The sequence below is a fragment of the Dipodomys merriami genome, unplaced genomic scaffold (assembly GCF_024711535.1).
Source record: "Dipodomys merriami isolate MVZ:Mamm:240054 unplaced genomic scaffold, mDipMer1.0.p SCAF_5, whole genome shotgun sequence".
NCBI lineage: Eukaryota > Metazoa > Chordata > Mammalia > Rodentia > Heteromyidae > Dipodomys > Dipodomys merriami.
The window spans coordinates 37834092-37861575 of NW_027206068.1; the positions used below are offsets into that span (position 1 = coordinate 37834092).

A 27484-nucleotide genomic window follows, 5' to 3' on the forward strand; every position below is an offset into this window, starting at 1 on the left:
CTGGAGGAAAGGTCATATAAGAGTAACTTAATACTTTTGAGCTAAATTCTACCAAACAAAGTTTTAGAGGAGTGGAAGGTTTTTCTAGACTGTAATCTTTATTATAGAAAATGGGAGTTGGGATCCTGTAAGGATGTTTGTGGGCTCTTCTGGCGTGTGTGTGTGTGTGTGTGTGTGTGTGTGTGTGTGTGTGTGTGTGTGTGTGTACGCATGCATGCTCATGTGTATGTGCATGTGCACCTGCATTGGTTATGTGCTGGTGGGGTTCGGGTCATGGTAAGAGAGAAGGAAAACTGTGATCACTCTGTGGAACACTTTGACTGTCAGGCACCCTAACTTTGTGAGGAGTTCTGCATCGTACATGTTCATCATCATAGTTCCATTGTGATCCCAAAACAATAAATGTAGGAAGGGCTCTTGAGTGTCTTTCTAATCGAAGTAGTTTTAAGTAGACTTTTTGATTTCCTCCTAGTTAGTTGCTGGAAAGAAAATACTGTTTCTTTCTTTTATAGTTTTTTTTTTGAAAGAATGATATCACCCATTAAGGCTGTGGCTGTCTGGTTGAACAGGGAATTTAATAACAGGTCACACAGTCTCAATGCAACCTGACATCCACTTGTCGGCTATTAGCCCTGTCCTAATGGATGTGCCTGCAGAAGGAAAGCATCTTTTTCTAATTCTTACAGAAGCCAAAGGTGGGATAGTCTTTTCCCTCTATTTAGCCAGTGGATCCCTCTCTCTGAGGGTACTACTGAAGCATCCACAGCACATTCCAAGGCACCATGTATCTGAGCTCAAGCATATATTGCACAAAGCTATAAATTCATGTAGTTGCTTCAAACACACATATTGCATCTCCTTTTTTATTTTTAGTTTTTTTTCCTTGATCCTTGGAGAGTGCTGTTTTTAGTCCCTAAAGTTGGATTTACTGTGATTCAAAACCTTTCAGTCAATTTCTTTGGAAAGCTGATGAGTCAAGACCAGAATTAACAAAGCTAGAAAATATTTCAAAAGTAACATTTAATGAGTGTACATTTACCATAGCTGTTATCCCTTAACATGGGGAAAGGATACAAAAATAAATGGTCTATGAACTTAGTAGAAAATTTTCAGGATACAGGAAATGGAGCAGCAGTCAAGGAAAGCAGTCTCTTATTAATGTCAAAAAGTCTGCATCTGTTAAAAGGAGGAGTTTATGCAAGCACCTGTCACATTGGCTGTAAACCCGTTGTGTCCACTGTCTAAGTTAGCTGAAGGAATCAGCTTTATTAAGGTGGTTAATTTGGGTTCATGAATTTGGGGCAGATGGAGGGATGAGGTTGAGAGGGATTGGACAATGCTGGTTTTCTGTGGCCAACCACTATGGCTTGGGGACAAAGGTCATGTCTGTTAATGTAGCTGTTATGCCCCAAACACTAGAGCTTTTTAAAAAGTGGATTATCAAAGTAGAGTTCATTTTTACTTTAGGCAAGTGCTTTATCTAGATGTGGTTTTTCCTATTTTTTAGTGATGGATCAAACTATTACTGACAAGGAAGTGTGATTAATCCTAAAGCCTTCTTTAGACTAGCCTTGAGGGTGGAGAAACTTTAATCAAACAACTCTCTAGCCAGTTCGGTAACATTGAGCTGTTTCACATAACAAGAATAAGCAATGACATTTTTCTCTCTTCACCACTGATGCTCCTGGGTCAATCTCATATCTCTTAGCATTCCAAGTCTTCCAGCTTCTTGCAGACTTGCTTGAGCTGATCAAAGATACATTAGAGGACCGTATCTTCTGTGCTCTTGTGCAGTTATTTTTTAAAAAAATCATAGAACTTCAAATCTATGATGAAACAAATACCCTCATCCAATAAAAATGGTATTGATGAAGCCACTCTAGAATTAGTTGACCGAACATAGTAAATTGCATATATAAAAAATTTATTAGTACAAAGATATTATATGAAATATTTGTTTTAGTAAAAAAATGGCTATTTCCTACATGTTCAATTAAGGCAGAAGTTAAATGCCGATTTGATGTAATGTTATGCAGCCATTAAATACATGTGTATATCATGTATAAGTTAGAGTGTAAAACTTTCAATAAATAAAGACTAAAAGAAAAGTTAAATAGAATAGAACTATATAGATGTAGCTATTTGCAAAAAGTTGTATAGAAAAATAAGGTGGATTGTGGGTGATGTTCTCACATATTTTAATCACTTGGTATAATGTCATATGTAATATGTGATACCAAAAGTAAAAAGAAAAAAAGAGAAAATAAGAAACTATAAATGGCCTTTGTAGATTAGGCAGAAAAATGTCAGATCCAATGTTTTTTAGTTATTTCAGTGATATGTGGGAAGACTGTGCATCAGTCTCCTTTTAGCTCCAGGGTTGTGCTAGGATGGCTAATCCTGTTGAAGGTCACCTTGGAAAGGGACCTTCAGCAAATTGGTAAATCCATTTACATTCCACCAAGAATTGGAAAACAAAGTGGGTCTTATACTGCACCTACTGCTCTCACGTCTCTGATCTCCCACAGTTCTTACTCATCTCTGCACTGTTCAAATTCACACCACATAATTCATCTAATTTGACTGCTTAAAAATTATACCAGACTAGAAATTAAATTCATAAATGACCAATATTGAGCAATATTCAGAATATATAATTTACAAAATCTACCATAATATCCTCATGATGCCAGACATAATATAATGAAACTTTATAGTATTTATTTCTTAACTAAAATTCTAGCTTGTGAGTTTTTTATGGGCAAGAGCATCTATTAACCCTTCTTTGCTTACACATTAAAAAATCCAAATGAATATATTTCTATTTTTTTTCAATTTTTCCTCTACCTACTTTTTGTAGAAGAAGACTTACTACAACTGCAGTTTTGTGTATACTCAAGGCATGGTTGCTTCCGATTGGATGGTGATCATTTTGTTGTGTCATAAAATAGTCTGATTCATAGGGGATATGTGATGAGAGGGGAAATAGTTCAGTGATCATTTGCCTACCATGCATGAAGCTCTGGGTTTGAGTTTGAGCTTTAGAAGAAGCAAGCAAGCAAGAGAAACATCCCACCACCACCACCACCACCAAATCTGCTAACAAACAAAGTAGAATAAAATCACTATGGCAATATTTATGATCACTGTTATTTTTGGAAAAGAAAGATAGAAACAAATTACATTCTTTGTGCTTCATTTAGGCTGCTTCTTCAGACACACGCCTATAGCAAAACCTTCATCACTGTTTTCTCTTTCACTTATCTCTGCCTTCGACGTATAGAAGGGAGATACACTTTTTTTCTTCTTCTGGAATTTGTAAGATCTAACATTGTTCATGCTGCCGACACTCAGACACTCAAGAAACTTCTTAATGTAATGTGGAACCACTATGCTAATCTAAATCTCGGCTTCATGCCTCCAGACCTGGTCTGATTCATCACAAACCTGAAATAAAGTAAGTGTTGCTTCTCAACACATCAGGTTCTCCAAGTCAGGCAACATTTCCTAACACCTCAGAGCATGGTGAGGGAAAAAGCTCAACTTTGCTTTAAATGTCGGATCTTCCATTCAGTGCTGATTTTGAGTATTTGTAGTTTCTCTCCCAGCCTTGGCGGATCCGAGTAAGGGTCTTATCTATGCATGGCATGAGGAGTATAAACTTGGTAACCAGCACTGTGCAAGGGATGATGAGAGCTAACACGTAGGCTGAAGGAAGACCCCATCTCAGACTTGAAGGGCTCAGGAACCTCTTCCCGCCATACACCAGAGTATGGGCTGTGCATAAGATCAGGGTCAAATAACCCAGTTTGGACTATAAACAAGAAAGAAAAAAATAGGTACATTAACATTACTTATATCTTAAATCGAGAAACATTTCAAGCCAATAAAGTGTATTTGTGAACAACCACAAAGTTTGAAACCTATAATATTTACGATGTTGCCATGGGGAGTAAAATGTATTAATCTTTCTTCAAGATACTATTTTTTTTCACTAAAAAAAAAAAATCAATGATGGTGACAAATGAGTTGGTACTTATCCCTTAATCTGGATGAGTGGAAAAGTTTTTTTAGAATGATAATAATGCCCCTTGCCTTAGTCTCCAGTGGTAAAACTCTCTTACCTATCATCTTTTATTGCCCAAATTCTAAAACTCAGGGTTTTTTTTTTTTCCTTGTCTTACTTTGACTAAATGTGTTATCATGAAAAGCTTTGGGCTGTAATCTGATCTCTGGGAGGAATTGTAGAACTTGATAATCCATTCCAACGTCCACTACTAATGGTCTATTGTCTTAACAATGGTTCACAGTGAGCAAGCATTTGACTCATCTAGAGACCTGGTAACTCTCTGGGCCACGTCTTCAGAGTGTCTGATTCAGTGGTTCTAGGTGTGGTTTGGTGCTTTATGTATTTATCTTTGTGCTGCTGCTACTGGTTCTGGGGCCATACTTTGAGGACAATTTGTCTCCAAGAATAGTCATTAATTGCTGTGAATGCAGTGTGTGAGTGGCTGATATACAAAAAACAAAAAACCAATTTGCTTCTTACAGACCAAGAATCTCTAAAGTGATTCTATCAAATCTTACTTGGATGGTTTTAAATTTTATTGCAGTATCTGCCTTTTCCTAGCAATATGTTCCTATTGTCTGGTTCACTTTCTGAAGGTACAAATTTGTCTTTAGGTTTCTTTTCACTTTCTACCTAGTCCATTGCCATGCCTACTTTCCTAACTATTGGTGCTTTTCAGTTGTCTGAGCTGTGGCACTGGGAGCATTCAGTAATACTGGCAAGGTGTCCTAATTTGAAAACCAAACTGCCATGGAACTTGCCAGCTTGTACCTTAGATGTTTGAAAAATTTTATATTATTGTAAAGATGCTGTACAGAGGGGTTACAGTTACATGAGTAAGGCAATGAGTACATTTCTTGTCAAACATTAATATGAGTTTAAACATTAAATGAGATAGCTGGAGAAGTGTTGGAGCAAAATGAAACATAGGCATGATAGGAGAGAAAAAAATGAGAATGGTTGTAACGTTATGTTTATTTTGCAGTATAAAGAAGTTTCAATTATGAAGTTCTCACCTGGACAAACCGGAACTCCCTCCAGTTGACTGTGTTGCTAACTGATGGCAAGGAAGTGATGCCCAAGAGAACAAACAGGAAAAATCCCAGGATCCCCAGAGACACATAGGAGTCGCTCAGCCAGGCTGAGGAGGCACTGAAGGGATTCTCTTTCTTGTCCATGATCTAAGGAAAGTTATAAAAAAAAAATTACAGTTTTTTAAATTAGAAATTGACCTCACTTTTAAGGGACTAAAACATACTTCTCATGTGAAATTTGCTCAGAGCAAATTAGATGGCACTTCTCATTCATCATTTAAAAAATGTTGAAAAACACAATTAGAATTACTTTTGTTAAAAAAAATGGTCCCGGTTTGGTTGCACTGTAGCTTTGTTTTATGATTTGTACAGTTTTTACAGTATATATTTTCTTTTTCTTTTTTTGGGGGGAGGGGGTCCGGTCGTGGGGCTTGAACTCTGGGCCTGGGCGCTGTCCCTCAGCTCTTCAGCTCAAGGCTAGTGCTCTACCACTTGAGCCACAGTGCCACTTCCGGCTTTTTTCTTTTTGCTTATGTGGTGCTGAGGACTCGAACCCAGGACCTCATGCATGCAAGGCAAGCGCTCTGTCACTGAGCCACCTTCCCAGCCTATAATATATATTTTCTAGGAGTCCTGCAGAGAGTTTTAATTTACCTTGCACTATCTAAAACAAATTAAATATTCACTTAAACATTCTTTACCATATGACTTTTGGTCCTGAAGCAAAACTTGATATACATGCTACTTGGGAGGCTGGGATTGGGAGAATCGTGATTACAGACAGCCTGGCTGGACAGAAAAATTTGAGAGATTTGGAAGTGGTGGAATGCACCTGTTACCCTAGCTATGACAGGAAGCCAAATATAGGTGGATTGTGCCCACAAAAAGAGACACTCTAGCTCAAAAATAATTAGCAAAAAACAAGGCTGGAAGAGTGCTTTTACCTAGCAAGAGCAAGGCAGAAAAATAATCCTGATGTTTTCAAATTATAATAAGAGATTTTGACTTTTCTGTTTTATATGTTGATTATTTACACACACATAAAGTTTAGGCCATTTGCACTGACTATGTCATAGTTATAGCATAAACTCTGTCACACTTCAGGTCAAAAGGAACCATAGTCTTTGTAATATGACTTATTCAACAAACTCTCATATTACAAAGAAGTATCACCAACATTACAAAGAAGTATCACCAACAAATTAGTGACAACTTTTGAGATAGTAGTAAGGTACATCAGAGCCATTAATTTCTAAACTAGAACTGACTTAAAGCACTTCTCTTTGATGCTTTAAGACTTTTTGAGCCTGATTCTTATACTTTTGACTATATACAGCATATATTTGGTATTTTGTTAGAACTGCTTAGTTTTCTAGTTATTAAGGACAGCTTCTCACAAGTTAAACATTGCAGAATTATAAGTGCCCTTTTATAAGTTTGTATACATTACTGTGACATGAATTTGAACAGCCTTTTTACTTGTAAGGTAGTTATTTTGACTTCCAAAAGGAAGTAGCATGCATAAAAATAGAAGCTTGAAAACACATGGGTTTTCACTTATTGTACAAAATCCACTGTCTTCCACCCATAGGAATTCAAGAATGTGTCATAAGCGTTCCTGAGCCCCAAATATGCCAGACAGTGTCTCAATGAGCTTTGAGATGACAGATCTGGATCCCAAAAGCCTGGGAATAGCCTTTGTTTTTCATAGTTCTATGAGGTCTCAATGGGTTGATGTTTCTAATTCTTTTTACTTTAGAAAATAAAGATGTTTAGCAGAGAGATTCTTCCACAACTGTGAAATAGAATGTGATATACCAGAATTCCTCATGAAGACAGGGAAAAAGATTTACCTGGGCAATGGTGATGTTCCTCAATCTCCATCGAACATAATAGCGAATAGGAATCACAAGTGTGTAGATGACATGCAGGAAGGCAAATCCGAGAGCTACCAAGCCAAGCTGCTTTCTGCAAAGCATCCAGTGGTCAAGCCAGGCTGGGAACCGGCGGTATTTTGTCCCTCTGTAGAGCTGCAATATGGCAGCAATAACACCAGGGAAGTAAACCAAAGCCAGCAAGATAAGGGCAGTTATCGGAAAGACTCGATTTGGAATGGAAATCGCCAGGCGAAATGTACTATCTTGCTTTTCATTAATGTAAGGATAGATTACATCTCTTAGAACACAGTAGGAAAAGAAGAAGAGACCTAGTGCAGCAGACAAATAGAAGGGCAACCTCCACATTGGAAACAGTTGCAGGGGGTAGTTTTCAATTTCATTGGCTGCTAGGAGAGATCCTTGATCCAATGGAGTCAGTCCAAGAGTGCGAACAATATCCACCACTCTTTGTTTGGCTTTGCCGTCATTTCCACAGACAAAAACCTAGGTTAAAAAGAATTAATTCTATATTTACTTCTCCTTATGTAGTAATTGTATTGAAAATCTATGCGTAAGCACTGTAGGAAAATGGCATGTAATAGTGAGCTGTTTTTCAAAACAGATGTGGAATTAACATACCTAGCCAGATGATGTTTTAAACTTGCACTCAAGTGTTGTGTAGCTAAGTACCAGGATTTTCAGTTGAAGGAGATTTTCAGCATCTCACATGGCTGTAAGATTTGGTTCTCTATACTCTGAGCAGTTTCATCTTTCTTTCATATTTGTGGGAACAAACATCACTTACAGTTTCTTCTAATCAAGGTAATGGAAGTGGTAAGAAATCCAGTAAGCTGTCTTATTTCTAGTACTGGCAAGAGGCCTTCAGATTCTGATACTTTGTGTTCTGTCGAACTAAAAACTGATGATGGAGATAGTTGGTAAATGAATTAAGTATTATGCTGGTCAAATTCAAGGCAATTATTCTTGCCAAATATTAGGAACATGAAATATTTATTGGGCAATTTATTTTAGAACCGTGCCTTGGGATCTTTGAGTTAAATGCAGCTACAAGATAGTTCACGGAGTCAAGTGGGTTGTTGGTCCATAGGCATAATCCTAGCTCTGGGGAGGCCCAGGCAAGAAGACTGCAAATTCAAGACCAGCCGAGGCTACATGGTGAAATCGTGTGTAAGAAAAAAGCACAGCACAGCAAAAAAAAAAAAAAAAAAAGAAAAAAAAGAAAAAAAAAAACAACAGAAAAAAATTTCCTTTCTAAAGATTGAGTGCAAATTCACTTAATCTTACCTGCCGACTCGCATCCATTGCTCCTGACTGGAGAGCCCAGGCCGAGATAGTGTTAAATGCTTTTACTACATGGGCTCCTGGCACCAACTGTGCAAGGTACTCTGCATTAGATTCTGGATACTGATTAATCTTGAGGTTGTTGCTGACATCTACCAAAACTTTCTCTTTGAGGACTTCAGTTAGTTCTGTGAGAAAACCATAATGTTCTCTATGGATTGTTAGAATTACCATATCAGACTTTTGAGCTGCTTCAGAATAGCTCAATACCTCCGCACCACTAGGCAGCAGGCTGGACATCTGAGGGTTTCGACTTCCAAAAACAACAGAATAACCACACTGAAGCATTTTGTATCCCAGTGATCTTCCAAAATCCCCTGTTCCAAAAATACAGATAGTGTCTTGCTTTTCAGAAGAAGTCATAGTGAGAGGAAAGGTGTTTGTATATGTTTTCTCCATTACTGAAAAGGAAACACACCGATTAAAAACATAAGCTAATAATTCTATGGGCATGAAAAAAATTGAGAAAAATCTAGGAACAGATAATTAATTAGAGTGTAATTAACTAGTGTAATTAGCTGATGTTTTAACCTTGTAATTACCTTGAGTATATTTCCTCCAAAACTAGGCAGGAATAAAAATGGTCATGTATGTTTATATGTATATTGTATTGAGTAATATCACTGGTCAAAAACTTCTGTGGTACAAAAAGATGCAATAAAAAACCAAGACATTAGTGGATATTTAAAACTGTGGACCTAATTGCAATAACATTACATTAATTGAACATTTGGTTTCAAAAGTTCTCAGAACAGAATCAGATGAAGAATGTGTTAATAGAGAAATTATATGCCATTCACTTACTTTTAGTGATAAAAAATACCAAATAACACATTGGTAAATAGAACTTATTGTCTTTCTAAGAGAAAGTCCACATCATTCAGATAGGAATTGTTCTACAAAAAACTTAGTTCTTCAGATTCAATATTAGAAAAATCTATTAATGTAACAACATATAATGTAACAACATATAGACAATATAGTCATATTTATGTATGCATAGAAGCCATATGTTAAAATTTGACAGTTATTCTTCATTCAAAGTAAAAGAAAGACATTTCTTAACCATCAGAAAGTATTTTAACCTATTTTCACAGTTAAAATAGAATTCTTAGAAACATTTCCAATAAAATCAGAAGCAGGTCAAATATGTCAAATTTGGCCACTTTGGGCATTTTTTTCTAGAAGTGGTAGCTAACAAGTTTTAGAGAAAAAATTGACATATATAACCTTAAAAAAGATTTCATATGAGCAAATTGTAGACTAAGCGACCTAAAAAAAAGCAGCAGTAAAAAAGGATAGAACATAGAGAAAATTCAACATCTTTCCTAGGAACCCAATTGAAAATAGTATTTGTAATATATTCTAAAATCAAACCACTTAGGGGACTTGCTAGAAGAAAGGACTCTATAGCTATAGAAAATGGAAAAAGATAGCAACATGTGACAAGATAGCAAGAAAGATAGGAAGAAAATGTTAGAACGATCTTAATCAGAGAATATTCATATAGATTGAAATGCATTGCATGTTCTTGGATGGGGCAGCTAAGCTTCACAATAATGTCAGTTTTCTCTTATTATCTATCAGTTCTAAAAAGCAGAATAATTCATGGAAACAGTCATAATAAATATTAAAAGACTGTAAAGCTGAAACAATGAGGTACTGTCAATAGAATAGAAAACATTCAATAAAATGGAGTACAAAATTTAAAAACATATCTAAACGTATGTGATAAAGATGGCATCTCAAGTTAATTGAAAAAAGATTGATAATTCAGTATCTAGCACAGACAATTCAATGACCAATTGGAAGAAAATTTTATTCTCCTCAAACTTCACTACAAGGTAAATTTAAAATACATTTAACTTTAAAAAATAGGATTATAATTGAAATAGATCCAACCGTGAAAAATTATTCCAACATCATTAAACATTAGAGAGTAGATGAACAAATATGATCAAACATGATCTCATAAAATAAGTAATTTCTGAAAGTAAAAAGAATTGTAATCAAAAACAGAAGATAACCAATAATTTTTCAACAGATATAAATAAGAAAAAAACATAAGTATCTGAACTGAGAAAAGGATATCAACTGATGGGTTATTTTGAGGAAGGATAAAAAAACTTTCAAGTTATTGTATAAGAATTAGATAAGATTCAGACTTATATGAAATCGAATAAATGAAAATTAGAACTAAATTTAGATACTCTTACAAATGATTGCCTTCTTGGAACTTTATAAAATTTAAATACAAAAAGCAACTTGTTTTTATGATACAATACAAATAATATGGGTACTATCTATATTTTTGAAGGAAATAATTTTTCTTTCAGCATTGTCTTTTTGAAAATTTTCCAGGTGTTCTTTTTGTTTTTAATTAGCACCTATAAACCAATGTAAGAGGTTTCCATACATACATATAATACACTATTGTTAATTTTTTTGTTTTGTTTTGTTCATCGTGGGACTTGAACTATGGGCCTGGGTGCTGTTCCTGAGCTCTTCAGCTCAAGTCAAGCACTCTATCACTTGAGCCAGTGTCACTTCCAGCTTGCTGGTGGTTAATTGGAGATAAGAGTCTAACGGACTTTCCTAACTGGGCTGGCTTTGAACTGTGTCCTCAAATCTCCACCTCCTGAGAAGCTAGGATTATAGCTGTGAGCTACCAGCGCCTGGCTACTATTGTTAATTTTTATTTCAAGCTCTCTACAAATAGTTGAGAGAGAGAGAGTGTGTGTGTGTGTGTGTGTGTGTGTGTGTGTGTGTGTGTGTGTGTGTGTGTGTGTGTGTGTGTGTGTGTGTGTAAGGATTCTCTGGTTTTTAATAATTTATCTTCAGTGCTAGAAGAGAAATCCACCACTTTCTGATAAGGTGTAGACTGTGCTCCAGGCATAGAGGAGAAAGAGAAAGTGGAATGATTAAAGAATAACCCAGAGGAAAGAGAGAAGGAAAGAAGTAGGGCTGGATGTTGGAAAGACATTTGTTCTTTCATTCAAATGGGTGAAAAGTAAAAGTCACTGAATTTGATAGAGAATTTTCAAGCCAAATATAATCACTATTCAATGTTGACATTGTAGATTCCATGCAGATCATAGAGCATGTATTTACTTGGCTTTTTTTAAAACCAGATTTTCAGAAATCTGTCCCTTTGATTTTAATTTATGAAAGAAACTTATGACAAGCAGGCCATTCAGGATTTGTAGGTGAGTAGAAGTGACACCCACATAAGAAAACATCCGCAGATGATCAGGGCTTTGATATGGAACCCAGCTGTTCCCACGAGAGGTTCTTAGCGTCCATTAATAATGTAAACTAGTTTAGTACTTTAAATTACTTGGGCTGGCTAGTTGCTAATCAGTTTACAACTGCTTATATATGAAAATAACAACAAAAACCCTTCATACTGCTGGCTGATGCCTTTATTATTTTATTTTGTAGAACTGGCTAATGTGTCACAAGACAAAGAGGCTACTCATCTCATGTTGGCCTCCATTATTTTATCCTGATATAATTACTTTTTTCTCCTCTCCCTTACACGAAATGAACATTTTGAAGCAAAATGTAGACTTGTTGAAGTTTCCAATGTCCTACAATGAGAGAAATTATTCAATTATTGAAACATTATCATTGGAGTCATGTTGCAAATAGAGTGGTCCCAGACTATTTTCACTATTTAGCTACTTCACTAATTCCATTCTCACTTTTCCTTTCTTCTTCTTTTTATCAAATGAAGACATCCACTTCAAGGCACTATTTTGGCTCTCTCTCTTACTAGTAATGCTTCCTTGGCAAGTTACTCAAGACACTTTGGGACCGATTTCATCACGGTAAGACATGAGGTTTTTACCTCTGATTTTCTTTATGGATTGGCGGGCAGGAAATGCTTCTCTTCCTTCTCCATTTCTCTCTAATCCTTGCTATTTTTTTTTTAAAAAAAGATAGTATGTTTTTGAGAGATATTGAGGAATAGATGAATTTATGTATCTCAAAACATTTCTTGAGATATGATAAATGTTCAATAAATGGACTGTCTTTAATACATTATTTAATCCAATAACTACCCAAGTAGTTGTACGGTATTTCCTAAGTAATTGTATTGTAGTACCTAAGTCAAATAACCCATTATTATTGGATTAAAGTAACTTTAATGTAAAGCCTTCCAATTAAGGTCTAATTATACTTACATAACTGCAATTATTGTCAATATGCAAAATGATCACTAGAGTTTAGTGATTTCTAGGAAGCTCTTACTTTGACTAATTTTTATATATCAAAACCTATATGGAAACAGCTTTACAGCATATGAATTTATAAACACAGATCGTGTGAGTTTCTCTTATTAAGAATTTTTTCATATTTTATTTTATTATTTCTTTTTAAAAATGTTATTTGGCAGTCCAATATAATATTCTTAGTATGTTACCTCAACTATTAGTATTTTTTTAACTTTCAAAACTTCAGAGACATCAAGGAGCAAAGTCATGATGCAAAAAGAGTAAAAAGATATAAAAAAATCACTAGTTTTAATTTCTTAATAGAAATTTTTGTATTTCTATTAAGTCAACCAGTGATATTTTATCATCATTGGGTAGTTAGTTTTCATGCAATGTATCGAAACTCTAAGGTTGATATTTTGTCATTTTAGGAATTTTGCTTTAAATCCTCCCAGCTCTATTTCCAGTTCTAGAAAATGGAAGACACAAGAGCTTTGTAACTAAGCTCTGCTCAGCTTCCATTGCCTGACAGAAACTCAAATTTGGATTCTAAGTCTTATACATCTTGATACTTTTGTCTTTGTGCTTCTCTGTGACCTGTGCCTGGTCAGCACAGAGACATGTACAACCCTTGGGGCCACCATAATCAAATGGGAGCAGAATCTGATGGATAAGCCTTTTCTTTCTACTGGTACCCAGTTCTGACACATTTCTTAAGAATCATCATATAGCTCCCATAGAACAGAGCAGAAGTCATCTGTGGTTGGAGCCAACTGAACTTCCTCTTGTACTGTCTTTCTTTGGTCATGCTTTTGGTCCCACTCCTGGTTCCTTTGAATCATTTACCTAATAATTTTTTATTGGCATCTAGGCTTGTGTCAAGGCCCTACTTACAAGATAATCCATGAAATAATAGTTTTAATGGAAAATATTACCAAACTTGAAGTTACCATAATTGGAATGGTAAAATAAATAACATGCAAAAAAACTAAACTAGTAATTCTTTGGAAGAATTTGATTCTGAACTCCTGGAAAAAAATATTCTAATAATAGGAGATCACAGATATGGAATATATGCATATTCTCAAACACAAGGGAGATCTGGTTGCATTAAAGAATAAGTGCTCTACAAAGAGGGCTGTGAATATAGCTATAACTCAGAAAGCTATGTAGAAACAGCGATTTATGAGGGGAGTAGGTTACTTGTGTAAAGACAAGGGATAATAAGAAGTAGAGAGGATAATCAGAAGACTTAAGGGAAAAATGAGTTAAATAGTTAAAATATAACAGTGCTCTCCTTTCAGTCCATGAATACTGTGTAAACCTCTATTATGTCAGAGGATAAACAACCAGTGTCTCTTGGCTTAAAAACTCACCAGGACTGGTTTATCTCTTATGGACATATCTCCCACAGAAGTCTATTCACAAAACAGCCAAGCTATGTAAAGTGATCCCACGGGAATGTTTATATAGATTAAGGATTAGCATTCAGTGACGCAAATACAAAGGTAGCAAAGATGAGTTTGAAGGTCATGAAGGCAGCTGTCACTGAGAAATGTGTGTGTGTTAGCATGCCTGGCATGTTATCACTTACATTTTGGAGACTAGACTGGCTGAAACCATTTCCAACTTTTGAGGATTTCAGTTTATTAAAAACATGGAAATGTTGAAACAGGATTTTAAAAATTCACTAATTAAATGCTGTTAGTAAGTCAGGATTTGTTAAAAACAAACTCTTAAATTGAAATAATTATAGATAGTACAAGACAGTACAAGAGAGTTCTGTTCACTCTTCACCTTGTTTTCTCCAACGGCAATATTTACACTATCCTAGCACAATATCCTATGAACCAACATCGCTTCTGACATTGCTAGGACAGTGACAATGGTACACTGCACATGCTTATTTCCATGTCATTTGATCTAACTAGAGATTTTCAAACTCATATTGTAATTATGCTACAGATGATTTCAACCCCGAGAGGTTCTTTCATGGCACTCTTTTACACCATGCTCATCCTCCTCTCCTAACCCTAGCTCCTGAAAACCATAAACCTGTACTCTCTAATTTTGTCATTTTGAGAATTTCAAAATGAAATCATAGTATGTGTGAAATTTTTGATGTTGCATTTTCTTTATTCAACATGGTGGTCTTGAGATTCATCTACTTTGTTGTTGTTGCTGTATATGTGTTCGTTGTTGTACAGTTCTATCTCAAGGAACAGAAATACTACTTTTTGTTTGTTTATTTGTTTTTACTTTTTTTGTCAGTTGTAGGGCCTGAACTCTGGGCCTGGGCACTGTCCCTGAGCTCTTCAGCTCAAGGATAGCGCTCTACCACTTGAGCCATGGCACCACTTCTGGCTTTTCCTGCTTATGTGGTGCTAAAGAATCGAACCCAGGACCTCGTACATGCAAGGCAAACATTCTACACTGAGCCACCTTCCTAGCCCCTGTTTTTTGCTTTTGATGTTGGAGATTGAACCCATGGTTTCCCACAAGCCAAACATATACCCTACTGTTGAATTCTCTGTTGTCTTGTGTAGGTCTGTATCTCATGTAGAACATTTTATTTTAGTTGTTTCTACCTTAGATCACTGGAAATAAAATTGTTGTCAACATTTATAAACATGGTTTTGTGTGAAAACAAATTTCCATTTGTTTGGGACAAAGGCACAAGAGTGCAATTTCTGGGTCATGTATATTTAACTGTACATGGAGTAGCCGTGGCATTTTTGAGTGGCTGCACTATTTTACATTCCTATGAGGCATTTATGAGTGCTAGTATATATATTTTTTCTGGTAATATGATGGTTTGAACTCAGGGCCTTATGTTTCTAGGCTGACACTCTATCATTTGAGCGATGGCTTCTGTTCTTAGTATTTTTAATTTTAGCTACTCTGATATTTCTTCTTTTTTGGGAGTGAGGATGTCTCTTTGTAGCTCAGGTTGACCTGAACTTGTGGTTCTCCCTTCCCATCTGAGTGCCAGGATTACAAGTGTTCACCACCATACCTTCCTGCTCGTTGTGGTTTTGATTTGCGTTTCCTAAGTGACTAAAGATGTTGAATATTTTCTTAAGTTCTCAATTATCATTCTTCATATATATATATATATATATATATATATATATATATATATATATATACTGTTGACTGTAGATTATTTCTTATATGTTTCATCTATAACTCATTTGTCAGATCTGTGATTTGTGAATATAGTCTCTTCTTCCAGCTTATAGTTTTTTTTTCCTTGGCTTTGAAAAGTTCTTAAATTTGATGATGTCCAATTTCTTCTTTTTTTTTTTTTGTCCATGGGTTAAGATTTTTATCTACAAAACTCAATAAAAGCCTAAATTCAAAATAATTCTTTTTCTTTTCTTTTTTTTACAAGTTTTATTTTTTAAAGTTAAGCCCATAATCCATTTTGAAATTTTTATGAAATGGAGAGCTTGGTTCAAGTTTCCTTTATTTGCTTACGAGTACTATTAGCTTATTAATTAGTAGAAATACTATTCTTATTTATTGAATGGCTTTTTTAATCTTTGTCTAAAAGGTCAATTGTCATGTAGATGTGGGCCAATTTACAGGTTGTCTGTTCTGCTTTATAGATCTGTGCACCCCTCTTGCCAGAAAGCGCCCAGGGTTGTAGCTTTATAATGCCTTCAAGCTAAGTAGTGTAGTTCTGCTTCTTACCTTCTTTTTCAAAACTATTTTAGCTATTCTAGTTCATTTTTCTTTCCATATAAATCCTAGAATAAGCTTACATATTTATACATTATTCAAGTGCTGATACTTACAAAAACAAATACTTTAAAATATTCCAAAAATACAACACAAATTATATTTTTAGATGATAAATACAGCTTGTTAAAAAACATTAACACAAGGCAGGCGCCGGTGGCTCACGCCTGTCATCCTAGCTACTCAGGAGGTTGAGATCTGAAGATCACAATTTGAAGCCAGCCCAGGTGGGAAAGTCCATGAGACTCTAATCTCCAATTAACCACCAGCAAACTGGAAGTGGTACTGTGGCTCAAATGATAGAGTGCTCACTTTGAGCTGAAGAGCTGAGGAACAGTGCCCAGGCCAAGAGTTCAAGCCACACAACTGACAAAAATAAAACAACAAAAAGCAAAAAACAAAAAACCCAGACACTCACCAACGCATAACAGTAGCATATGGATATCTATGGATAGGATTCCATTAGAAGATAAGTTAATGATTCAATTTTGAAATTTTTTGTGTATCATCATCGTGAGACCAAATGGCACTTTACCTTATTATACCTTGGAATAGACTCTGTTCCCCAGTTCTTTTGGTAAGAGGATGAATCTATAACCCAATCACAACTCTTTCAAAAGGTGGTCATTATACTGCCTTGCACTCAGCAAACAGGCCATTTGTTTCCTTCAAATTTTACAAAATAAAGGGGAAAATATCTATTTCCTATATTATATATTTATTATATAAAATACAATGTTTTTGGGAAGATAAAGAAATCTTTCTCTGATGTAGAGAACCCTGAAGGGAGAAAGTAGCTTCTATGAATTCCTCTTAATTCTAGAAAATCCATACAAAATTAAAATAAAGATACTTTCTTTTAGGTAAAGACTCAACCTTAGTTATTTGTACACATCCAAAGGAGTCTTAAACTTTTTTAGCTTATTTGACTTTGACATATTTATGCAAAGTGAAAATGTAAATAAAATGTTCCAGGAGGAGGCTGCAATGCTTGGTAAGAAATGTACGCATTATCCTGCCCATGTAATTGTAACTCCTCTGTACAGTATGTTCACAAATAAAATAAAATTAAATTTAAAAAAAATAAAATGTTCCATATAAAAGAGGTTTGGAAGTAATAAAAAGCAACTTGAAAGGCAAAACTATCATTAGTATACATTTCTTTTGCTGGGATCCAACAGGAGATAAGAAGGCAAAGACAAACACATGGATAGAATTTAACTGGGAGGGTATAGAAGGAGGAGAGACATGTGGTGTACAAGCAGATAGACATCTATATTCCTAGCATAACTTTCCTTATTTCAAAACTTTCTAGAATCATTAAGCTTTGTGAAAAATATGAAAACTTTTCAATGGGTTCTGCAAGAAGCCAGTGGTTCTTAGTCCTGATGTACATGATAATAAGGCAGTGAGTTTATTCAGGGTAGTGCCTACCCTGAACGGGTCTAGGATAGAGCTTGATGGGTGTGTGTGTGTGTGTGTGTGTGGGTGTGTGTGTTTCTCAAAAGCTCCCCTAGGTGATTCTAATGTGTAGTCCAGATTGAGGACAGTGGTGGTAAATCTTTTATCAGGGTTTTGTTGTTGCTATTAGCTCCTTTTAATAGCTGGCTCCGTTGGTTTTCCTCTCTGGCCATACATTACTATCAGCTAAAGAACAGCTAAAACTCCGGGGAGCCAGCTTTGAGTCTGAATCTGTTGATCTGAGGTAGAGCTCAGGCATCTGAACCTAAAAATCAAAATAAACTTCAGGGATTGTAAAGAGAAAACATATCTGAGAACTACAGGCAATTTGAAAAGAAAAGGATATCTAGATCTGTCAATCTATCTATCTGTCTGTCTATGCATGCATGCATGCATGTATGTATGTATGTATGTATGTATGTATGTATGTATGTATGTATGTATGTATGTATCTATCTATCTATCTATCTATCTATCTATCTATCTATCTATCTATCTATCTATCTATCTCTGGATTCAAAACCAGCCTGGGCAACAAAGTCTGTGAGACTAGCATCTCCAATTAATCACCAGACAACTACAAGTAACATTGTGGATCAAAGTGGTAGAGTGTTAGCCTTGAGTGAAAAAGCTCAGGGACAGCACTTAGGCCCTGAGGTCAAACTCGATGATTTCCCCCTCTCCCCTCCCAAAAGAAAATTGACAGAACTCTGAATTTGTATGCTTCAAAACCTGTTGTGTGTGCATTATTGTAAGAAAGTTAGACAATGTCTACATAAATAATAAATAAGTCAATTTCAGATAAATATGATTTCAGATTTCAGAGTAAGTATTCTAAAGAAGACAGAACAGGGTTACAGAATAAAAATTCAGTTAGGAGAGGGACTGTCTCATTTTGAGAGCTGGTCAGTAGATGTCTCTCTAAAAAAGAGGTGCCAGTCAAGTGAAGGTTGCCAGATTTAATAATTAAAACACATGGTGCCCTATTAAGTTTAAATTGTTGTCAACTATCCAATAGCTTTGAATACAAGTCTAGCCCTTGTAACGTTTAGGACACATTTACATTAAAACACTTTTAACATAAAGTTCAAGTTTGTCTGGGCATTGTGAATTTTGTGGTAAATTGAATCAAGCTGATACCTAGGGATTGTGGAGGGCTTTAAGGTAAGGATCTTTCTAGGTGAAGGAGAAAGTTAAAGCTAGGGTGTATGCATTAATTAGCTGTGGTGGTAAATGTCTACACTTACCCAAAACACTCAGTTTAGTACAGGTTAGTTTTAACAAGATCTAGGTTAGCCTAGGTTATCTTATCTCAAAAAACTGCTATTTCTGACATTGCAAATATTTCCTAGTGAGCCAAATGAAACAGCTGATTGCTTGATGCTTTTATGTATTTGTAGGTCTTTATAATAAAGTAATAGGAGAGTGTAGCACATGGACAAGTTTGGCTGAAGAGGAACTGCAAACTTGTGCAGTAGTGTCCATGTTTGAGTACCAAAGACAACCAAAATAATTCATTCTGAATTTAGAATATAACTTAACTGGAAAATTTGATTCTAATTATGCCAAACTTGTATTTGTTAATAAAAGAACACATTTATTTTCTCTCTCTGTCTCAAATGAGAGAGAAGAACTTGAGCTAGAGGTACAGATGTGTGTACATCTCACAGCTGCATATTATGTCTTACTACCCTGTCAGTTTAAGGGAAAACTATGTAGTAAGGTAGGTAAGTCATGATTTTCACAATAAATTCTGGTAACTTTTACAAGATCAAAGTAGCCATAGACTAGCAGAAATCTATTATTATTTAAATTATTTTGTGAGAAAAAGTTACTTAGCTCACAAAACTTAATTTACTGATAAGCAATGTTTGTGTGAGCCAATAAACTAATATTAAAATAGAGTCAACTTCTTCAGTCTGATCAGGCCACAGGGTATCACTGATGTTCGGTGGAGATGGGTACTTCCACATGAATTGCTAACAACTAGTTGTAAATGAGCTATTGAGTGATTCTATTAATAACATTTCACTGCCACCCTGTGAATTATGAGGCCAGCAAGGTAATGAAGGTCTATTATCTATTTCAATTGAATTTTACAAGTGATTTATAATTTAAGTTCTTTGTTGATACTTTCTAGTTGAACTAAAAATCTCACTGATATGTCATGTTCCCCTCATCATATCCACTCTTTACATCTCAGTAGTATCTGTCAGGATAAATTAAGATATCTTTTTGATTTCCTGACTGAGAATGGAGGGTCCTCATTCAGTAATGATTTCCTGATTCACCCTGGCATTTCATTAGCTTCTGTCTAGGATGGCTGGCTCCTTTGATTAAAGCCTGCATCTCAGGAGGACAAGGTCAGGGTGCCTATGGTCCTTCATTTTGCTATCTCTTTACATTAAAAAATTAGGAGCAATTTACAAAATTGTAGTTCACCAAGGACCCAAAGTCTTATTTCATTGATTTGGCAGTATTTTGCTTATACACACAATGTGAATATTTGCTTAATTTGATGACATGCAATAATTGACTTAGTATTTAGTGTCATTTAGGGGTTTTTCTTTCTATGTTACTGGAGTGGTAGACATTTAGAAAGTGATCTGATAATTATAGTCTTCAATCAACTTTGTCCACATAAGAATTTCCTATAAATAGTCATGCATCTTTACAATCCTTCCTCTAGGAATTATTTAAATATTGAACACTACTAACTCAATTTGGGGACAGGATAGTTTTGATGTGAGATTGATGCCATCCCCTCCCTACCAGCCCACCCAATTGACAGGGGAACTCCATTTTTAGAAAGTTCTTGGGGGTTGTTCAGCCTTTCTTCTTTTCCCTATCATTTTCTTCCTTTTCTAATTTGGCATTTTGAGGAAAGGACTCCCACTGCCCAATGCCTCTAATGTTTACTGAGGTAGATCAGATGGAACTGCTGAGCACAATCTGGCCTTGCACTTGCTCCATTTTCTACCCTACAGAGAAAAGTGCTTGTTCAACTCATTTCTCCTTCCTTTTGTTATACTCTGATATACAAGCTTGACAGCAAAATATTTACAAGAAATAACCTGTTTTTAATTCCCAGGATTTTAATTTCAGATCCTTTCACCACTTCCAGTTTTGTGAGTGGTTTATTGGAGATAAGAGACTCAAGGACTTTTGTGCCTGGGCTGTCTTTGAACCAAGATCCTCAGATCTCAGCCTCCTGAGTAGCTAGGATTACAGGCGTGAGTCACCGGCGCCTGCCTCTAGCCTCTTTTTTGAATGTACATCTTGGTCTTTCCCTACCTCTGATACACTGCTCCCCATAGCTGTGGCATGTGCTCATGGAAATAACTGGGCTGACAAGATGGCACCACTGCTTTCATCCTGACTACACATTAGGTCTGAATTTCTTTCCTTAGGAGCCTCTTTTTTCAAAGGCTCCCAGAGCTTTATCAAAACAAGCCAATGTGTTTTCTCCTACTCCTAGAGTCCTACGCCCTATCTACCTCATCTTCATAGGCAACACAGTTTTGACTGTAAATCTATTTCCATTAGAGTCTTGTTTCCCTCAGGGAAATAGATTCAGGGAGCTGTTTGTGTACCCTCATCCCCAAACAAATACTTTATAGTTTCTTAGACATGACCCAAAATAGGGTAAAAAAAAGTGCAACTGGCACAATTTTATTATTGACTGCAGTGAACCATTTTCCAACCTCATTTCATTTTCCTTAACCTCCTCCTCACATTCTCCCTACCATAGATGTCAGGAAACTAACTATATTAAAAAAAAATCACCTTTGTACTTTGGGGCTAGAGAAGAATAACCAGAAACACAGTAGATGTCAGGAAACTAACTATATTTAAAAAAATCACCTTTGTACTTTGGGGCTGTAGACGAATGACCAGAAACACAGTATTTTGTGTGTGTATGCGTTTGTGTGTGTGAACACACATATAAGAATACTTTGACATAATCAAGTTCTTTTGAATAGTTGAGTAATTTTTATATTTTATGCTAGGCTTTCAGGCATTAAATAAGGACTAGAATGTTTGACTGAAGTTGTAAAGTCTTAAAACATTTGGTATTCCAATTTTCATGACCTTGGTTAAATGCTTTACTTGTATTATGCCATTAAAAAAAAGAATTAGTATCCAGAGTTTAATATTTGCAAATTTATTATGAAAATCTATCCAGTATAACAATATAATAGGGTTACTAAAATTAGAGTGGCTGAAAGGAATCAGAAAATTTCTACTTTCTTCTGCTTTGAAAAAAATTATGGTAATCAAATGGTTTATAATACTAAATAGTACAAAACATCCTCCCACTTCTCCCCAAATGGCATGTAGTTAAAAAGTATAATTGCTATTATACTTTGACTCTGTGAGCTAATACAGGACAGATAACATCCATACTTATCTATTCTTATCTACTAAGTCCATCATAGTCCATAATGTTTGTTAACATCTTCCTAAAAACAAAACCCAGGGTTATCAATAATGACTTGCCAAGATTTCCTGTTTCCAGCCAAGATTTAATGAATGACTGTGATAGGCACTATAGGAAAGCATGATAAATCACTATCTCCCTGACTTCAAGAAGTTTTGGTCTTAGAATAACTATTATAGTGCACTGTATGAGGGCCAGAGTAGAGGAGCGTGCAGAGAGGCTGGAAGCCAAGAGGAGGGATACTAATCTGTTAGGAAAAAGGACAAGGAAGTTTACCAAGATCTCTACAGAGTTTTTTCAGGCACTAGTTAATTTAGGTTCAAAGTTAAAGCTCAGTTTCTACACTGTAACAATGTAATTTTGCATTACCTTTTTATGTACATATATTATGTAAGACATAATACATTATGTACAATGTAATACATAATACATTGCATATTTCATAAGATTTCACATTATGGTGAGCTTCATCATAAATGTGGAAACATTATTTGCCCCTTCCTATTGCCATAATCCACGATGCTAGTAGTGCCATTTCACACTAAAGGCCTGCTGGGAACTCCAGCTTTGTTCTGGATGAATTACTTTTCTTTTAATATTAGGTGCTGATGCCAAAATGACTACTTGGTATTATACAAATAATTTTTCTACAAGTTATATTATTGCCTCTTAGCTTTCTTTTTATTCAGCATAGTAGTTTCTAAGTTCAAAATTACTCTTTGAGCATAGTTTCTTTCCTTTTAAAATAGGAAGTGAACTCAGTGTGTGTATGTGTGTGTGTGTGTGTGTGTGTGTGTGTGTGTGTGTGTGTGTGTGTGTGTGTGTGTGTGTCCCCATCATGGGGCATGAACTCAGTTCCTGGGTGCTGTCCCTAAGTTTTTGTGCTCAAGACTCTACCACTTGAGTCACACTTTCACTTTTGGCAATTTGGTGGTAAATAGTTAAGAGTTTCATGACATTTTTCACCTGGGTTGGCTTTGAATCATGATCCTCAGATGTTGCCTCCTGAGTAGCTAGAATTATATGAGAATCACCAGCACCCAGCTGAAAGGTAAACCTTTTATTCTGATATTATAATCTGTATTAAAAAGAATCCAATCTCTCAAAATAACTTTCAGCAATATCTGAGTGGCAATGTATAACAGGATAAGATCACTTCACACATGGCTAAATAAACTATTGGAATATTATGGAGAAATTAGATTAAGATATCAATGTTTTGCCTACTTAATTTTAGTGGAAATATTTTAGTAGACTACTGCATTCTTTTCTCAGTGAGAGTTCTGAAATGATCTTCAAACAGCGTGAACATTCTCCTTCCTTTATTCCTTAATAAAATTTGGAAGGACAAATTGTTCACGTGTATAAGACAACAATATTTCCTTATTAGACAATATTTTAAACTATTCAGTTATTTACTTAGTTTTATTTTACTCAGTTTCTTTTGAACTAAAAACCCATGTTTTAATTCAAATCTTCTGGAAATTATCTCAAAGTTTTTGACAAAATGTGAGTAAGTTATAACATATAGAAGTTTAATATATCATGTAGAATTGCAGGAATCATTAAGGAATCATTCTTTGTGGCTATGTGAAAAACAGACTCAGATAGGTAGCTTCAGTTGCTCTGCCTCTGTAATTTTGTTATTATATTAAACTTAAAAACTATTGCACAGCCCATCCAGAAAAAAATCATTATGCACAATTATGAGTAGATATAGCTACAGACACTTAACAAATAACCTTCTCAGAGGACAACACAGAGACAACTAGCCACCAGGTACCTCTCCCAGTTTTGAAGCACCATCATACTGTTGCTGTTTTATTTTTAATTGTGTGTGTATGGGTTGGTTTACTAGATGTTTATCCAGTTTCTGGGGATTTTTTCCAATGCAATGACTTTTACATAGGAGCTGATAAAAAGTTATAAAGAGAACTAGATGTTAGAAGTCATAAAACACTGAAGTGAATTTCTATAACTACACATCATCTAGATTTTGAAAGTAGAACCTATATCTTGTAAATAATGGTATTGATCATATAGGATGACTTAGGGTGCTCCTTTAAGAGAAAAAGTTGTCCTTTAAGAAATTCATCAAGAGTTTTTCAACTTCAAAACTCTATGACAAATGAACCTATTTCTCTCAAGTTGCATACAACGTAGTACAAGGCTTAAGGTTTTTCAACTTACTTATCGGTTTACAAAAATCTATTTGGTGCCCTCTAAACAACAGTTAGCAAGTCAAGCAAGTCAGATGTCTAGAAATCACTCTCAAGTTAGAGGTCAGGCCTTGTATATGCTGCTTTCTGAGCCTCCAGTTGGTATTTGAACTTCAGGAAAAATCATAAATGTTTCCAAATGGAAAAAGTGCTATGACCCAATTTCTCTGTGCACATGTACCATTTACTTTACAACCTTGAAGCCTGATAATACAGAGTGCTTCATCTTGTTTTCTGCGCTGGCAGCATTTGCCATGCAGGTAGAATACATGCAGGTAAAATTTCATACCGTGCTAAATCACAGCATTCTGAAAAACTCAGGGCCTTGCAAAAGGCCATATCTCAAAAAAGTTACAGCCTCAAATAAATGTGCCATTTTATAAAATTACACCTCCTGTATCAGAAAAAAAATATTCCTTCATGTGAGTGACATTTATATGACTGCCATTTATAGAGAATAGGACATTTTCACACAGTGAGGCTGAAGAATGGTTCTTGAAAACCCAGAGCATTCGCAAAATGATAAATGTGGTAGAACTTTAAAACGTTCATGTGGGAAGAGACACTCCTTCCAACAGCTGGGCTAGTTGTCTTATAAAAATGAAACCTGCATTATTATGAAAAACAATTACACCTTTTTACCTTTACCATTTAACAAGACTTTCAATGTATTTTAAATCTGCAACATCCTAAATTACATGGCTTTTCACCTTACTAAAGCTGATTCTGGGTCATCCAGACCAAAAGCCTTTAATTTTACATCCATGGACATTGAGGCTGGGATATTGAGCTTCTAGTTGTAACTAGAAATAAAATTTTCCATCCCATTCCTCTTGCTCCAAACAATTAGCTGCCCTGACACACTTATCTGTGAAAGAAAATGCTCAAATTACCACTCAGAGCAAAACAAAAAACAAAAACACCACCTAAACTAAAATGATCTTATCTTCCTCCTGTCTCCGGACAAAGAATCAAGACTTTATTTTCTCTTCGCAGAAAGTAACATTAAAAAAAAATTTTCCCCCTCTATAGAAGCAATTGCTATAGTGCTCAGTGAATTTAAATCAAGATAAAGGAAGAAAGAAGTTCCCGGTCTCAGGGCAAACTTCAGCTCTAGTTGAAGCAAGAGACTCACATCTGGACTTTGAGATTGCCAAATTCACATTTTTTTAAACCAGGCTGCCTTTGAAGGGCGCCACAGATTTGCACCCGTGCAGAACTAAGATCGAAAACGGAATCCAACCCCCTCTCTTACTTCTTGGTGTTTCTCTGCACCCTGGGACAGTGAAATGGTGAGCCATGCACAACTTCAGAAAGCTGGAAGTTTGCTGAATTACCTAACCGACCTCCACGCGGCCTGGGCTGCCTGCCTGGGCTGGAGGGGTGCCAGGGCGCCGGTGTTTCCAAACACTTTCTCCACAGTGCAAGCGGGCTGCAGAGTGAGGTCCTGGAAACAGGGGCTCCAGGTGGGCAGTGGGACCGGGCCACCTAGGAAAGGCAGGGGGCCACATCCAGCAAGGTGACCCACCTGCGGAAGGAAGAGGAGCCTCCGGGCTGAGTCTCCGCGCTGCAGCCGCGATGCTCCCCAGCCAGGCCCGCAGAGAAAAGCTTCGCGGGGTTTCCAGCCAGGCAACGAGGCTGCAGGCGGGCTTTGCCTGGTTTAAGAAGGCAAGAGAGAAAGAGGGAGGGCCCGCGAGATTTCGCAAGAGAAGGGGTGAAGAAAGGTTTCCAGGAAGAGTTCAAACCGCCCGGGATTCCCGGGCAGCTGGAAGGACCTGCACTTCCTGTGCCGATCTTGCTCGCAGATGTTGTTGCTTACTCCCAGAGAGGGATTGGGGTGTAGCAGGGTTTTTCCCGAGCCCCTGGGATCTGTGCATCGCTGGCTGATTGCCGCTTGGAGAAGCAGAGGACAAACCCTTTCCTGATCCCAGCCAGAGAAGTCTCTGAGAAGCTGAGAAAATACCATCTGGACTTGCTTGTCTTCTTTCTCTTGTCTGTTCAGAGTAAAAGGTGTCATCACGCACCTCTCTACCTGGAAGGCCTGGGTTCTCATGGGACTCAGAGTTTGGTGGAGTTTTCAAGTCTTAATGCAAGTAGATATATCACTCTTAAAAGAAAAGAAAAAGAAACACGTGCCCGGGCGCGCAATCCTAGCTACCCAGAAAGCTGAGTAGTCTTGGCAGGAAAGTCCTGAGACTCTTATCTCCAATTAACCACTAGAAAGCTGGATGTAGAGCTGTGGCTCAAGTGGTTGAAGTGTTAGGACACCAGCCTTAAGCAAAAATAAATAAATAAGTAAATAAAATAAAAAATAAATAAACAAAAATTAAAATGCTCAGAGATAATGCTTAGGCCTTGAGTTCAAGTCTCAGTACTGGCACATACCTCCCCCCACCTCTCCCCCCCAAAAAAAAGTAAAGAAAAAAACCCCCCAAACTCAGCCCTTCATAAAACAACCATCACAAGAACCAAACCAAACCAAGCAAACTCAAACAAATAAAACACAATAAAACAAGGATGAGGAGATCTTATCATGTACTGAGGACCATCTGTTTCTACAAGCATTTGTTCCAGAACTGCCCTGTACAACAAAATCCTGGAAAGCTCAAGCCCTTTGTATAACATATTTTAAATTATCTCCAGGTAATTTACAAAACCTATTACAATGGAAATGCGGTATAAATACACTATATTATATTGTTTTAATAATAAAAACTGTCCATATTCAAAACTGATGAAAACATGTCTTTCTGAATATTTTGGGTGAATTTACACAGCGGACATTCTCAGATGCCTAGAACTGAATGTATATGGGTTTGTGTGTCTTTCTGGACAGGACTTGTTCAAAAGCCACATCCACATAGTATAATATTTAAATAATCATAGTAATCTCACAGGCAAAGCACTCCTCTAGTCGTAGACCCTCCAGTCTGAAACATAGAGGCCTCCCAGTAAGTGGTTCATTTGGCCATCTGGTTGTAAATTCCATGATGTGCTTGCCAAGGTCCATATTCCCAGTCAAATGTAAGGAATGTTTCCAGCACTTCAGAGCCAACCTCC

The 27484-nt window shown here is 36.2% G+C and overlaps 1 protein-coding gene across 1 annotated transcript; it reads right to left on the reverse strand.

The window, feature by feature from the left end:
* Window positions 1-864: 864 nt before the first annotated feature.
* On the reverse strand, window positions 865-26044 carry Steap4 (STEAP4 metalloreductase). Its single transcript, XM_069996420.1, has 5 exons — window positions 25953-26044; window positions 8286-8743; window positions 6957-7484; window positions 5086-5250; window positions 865-3814 (listed from the first exon to the last, which is right to left on the reverse strand). Exons 2-5 carry the CDS (start codon window positions 8739-8741, stop codon window positions 3551-3553), a joined length of 1413 nt encoding a protein of 470 aa, XP_069852521.1. The 5' UTR covers window positions 8742-8743; window positions 25953-26044; the 3' UTR covers window positions 865-3550.
* Between the last annotated feature and the right edge of the window lie 1440 nt (window positions 26045-27484).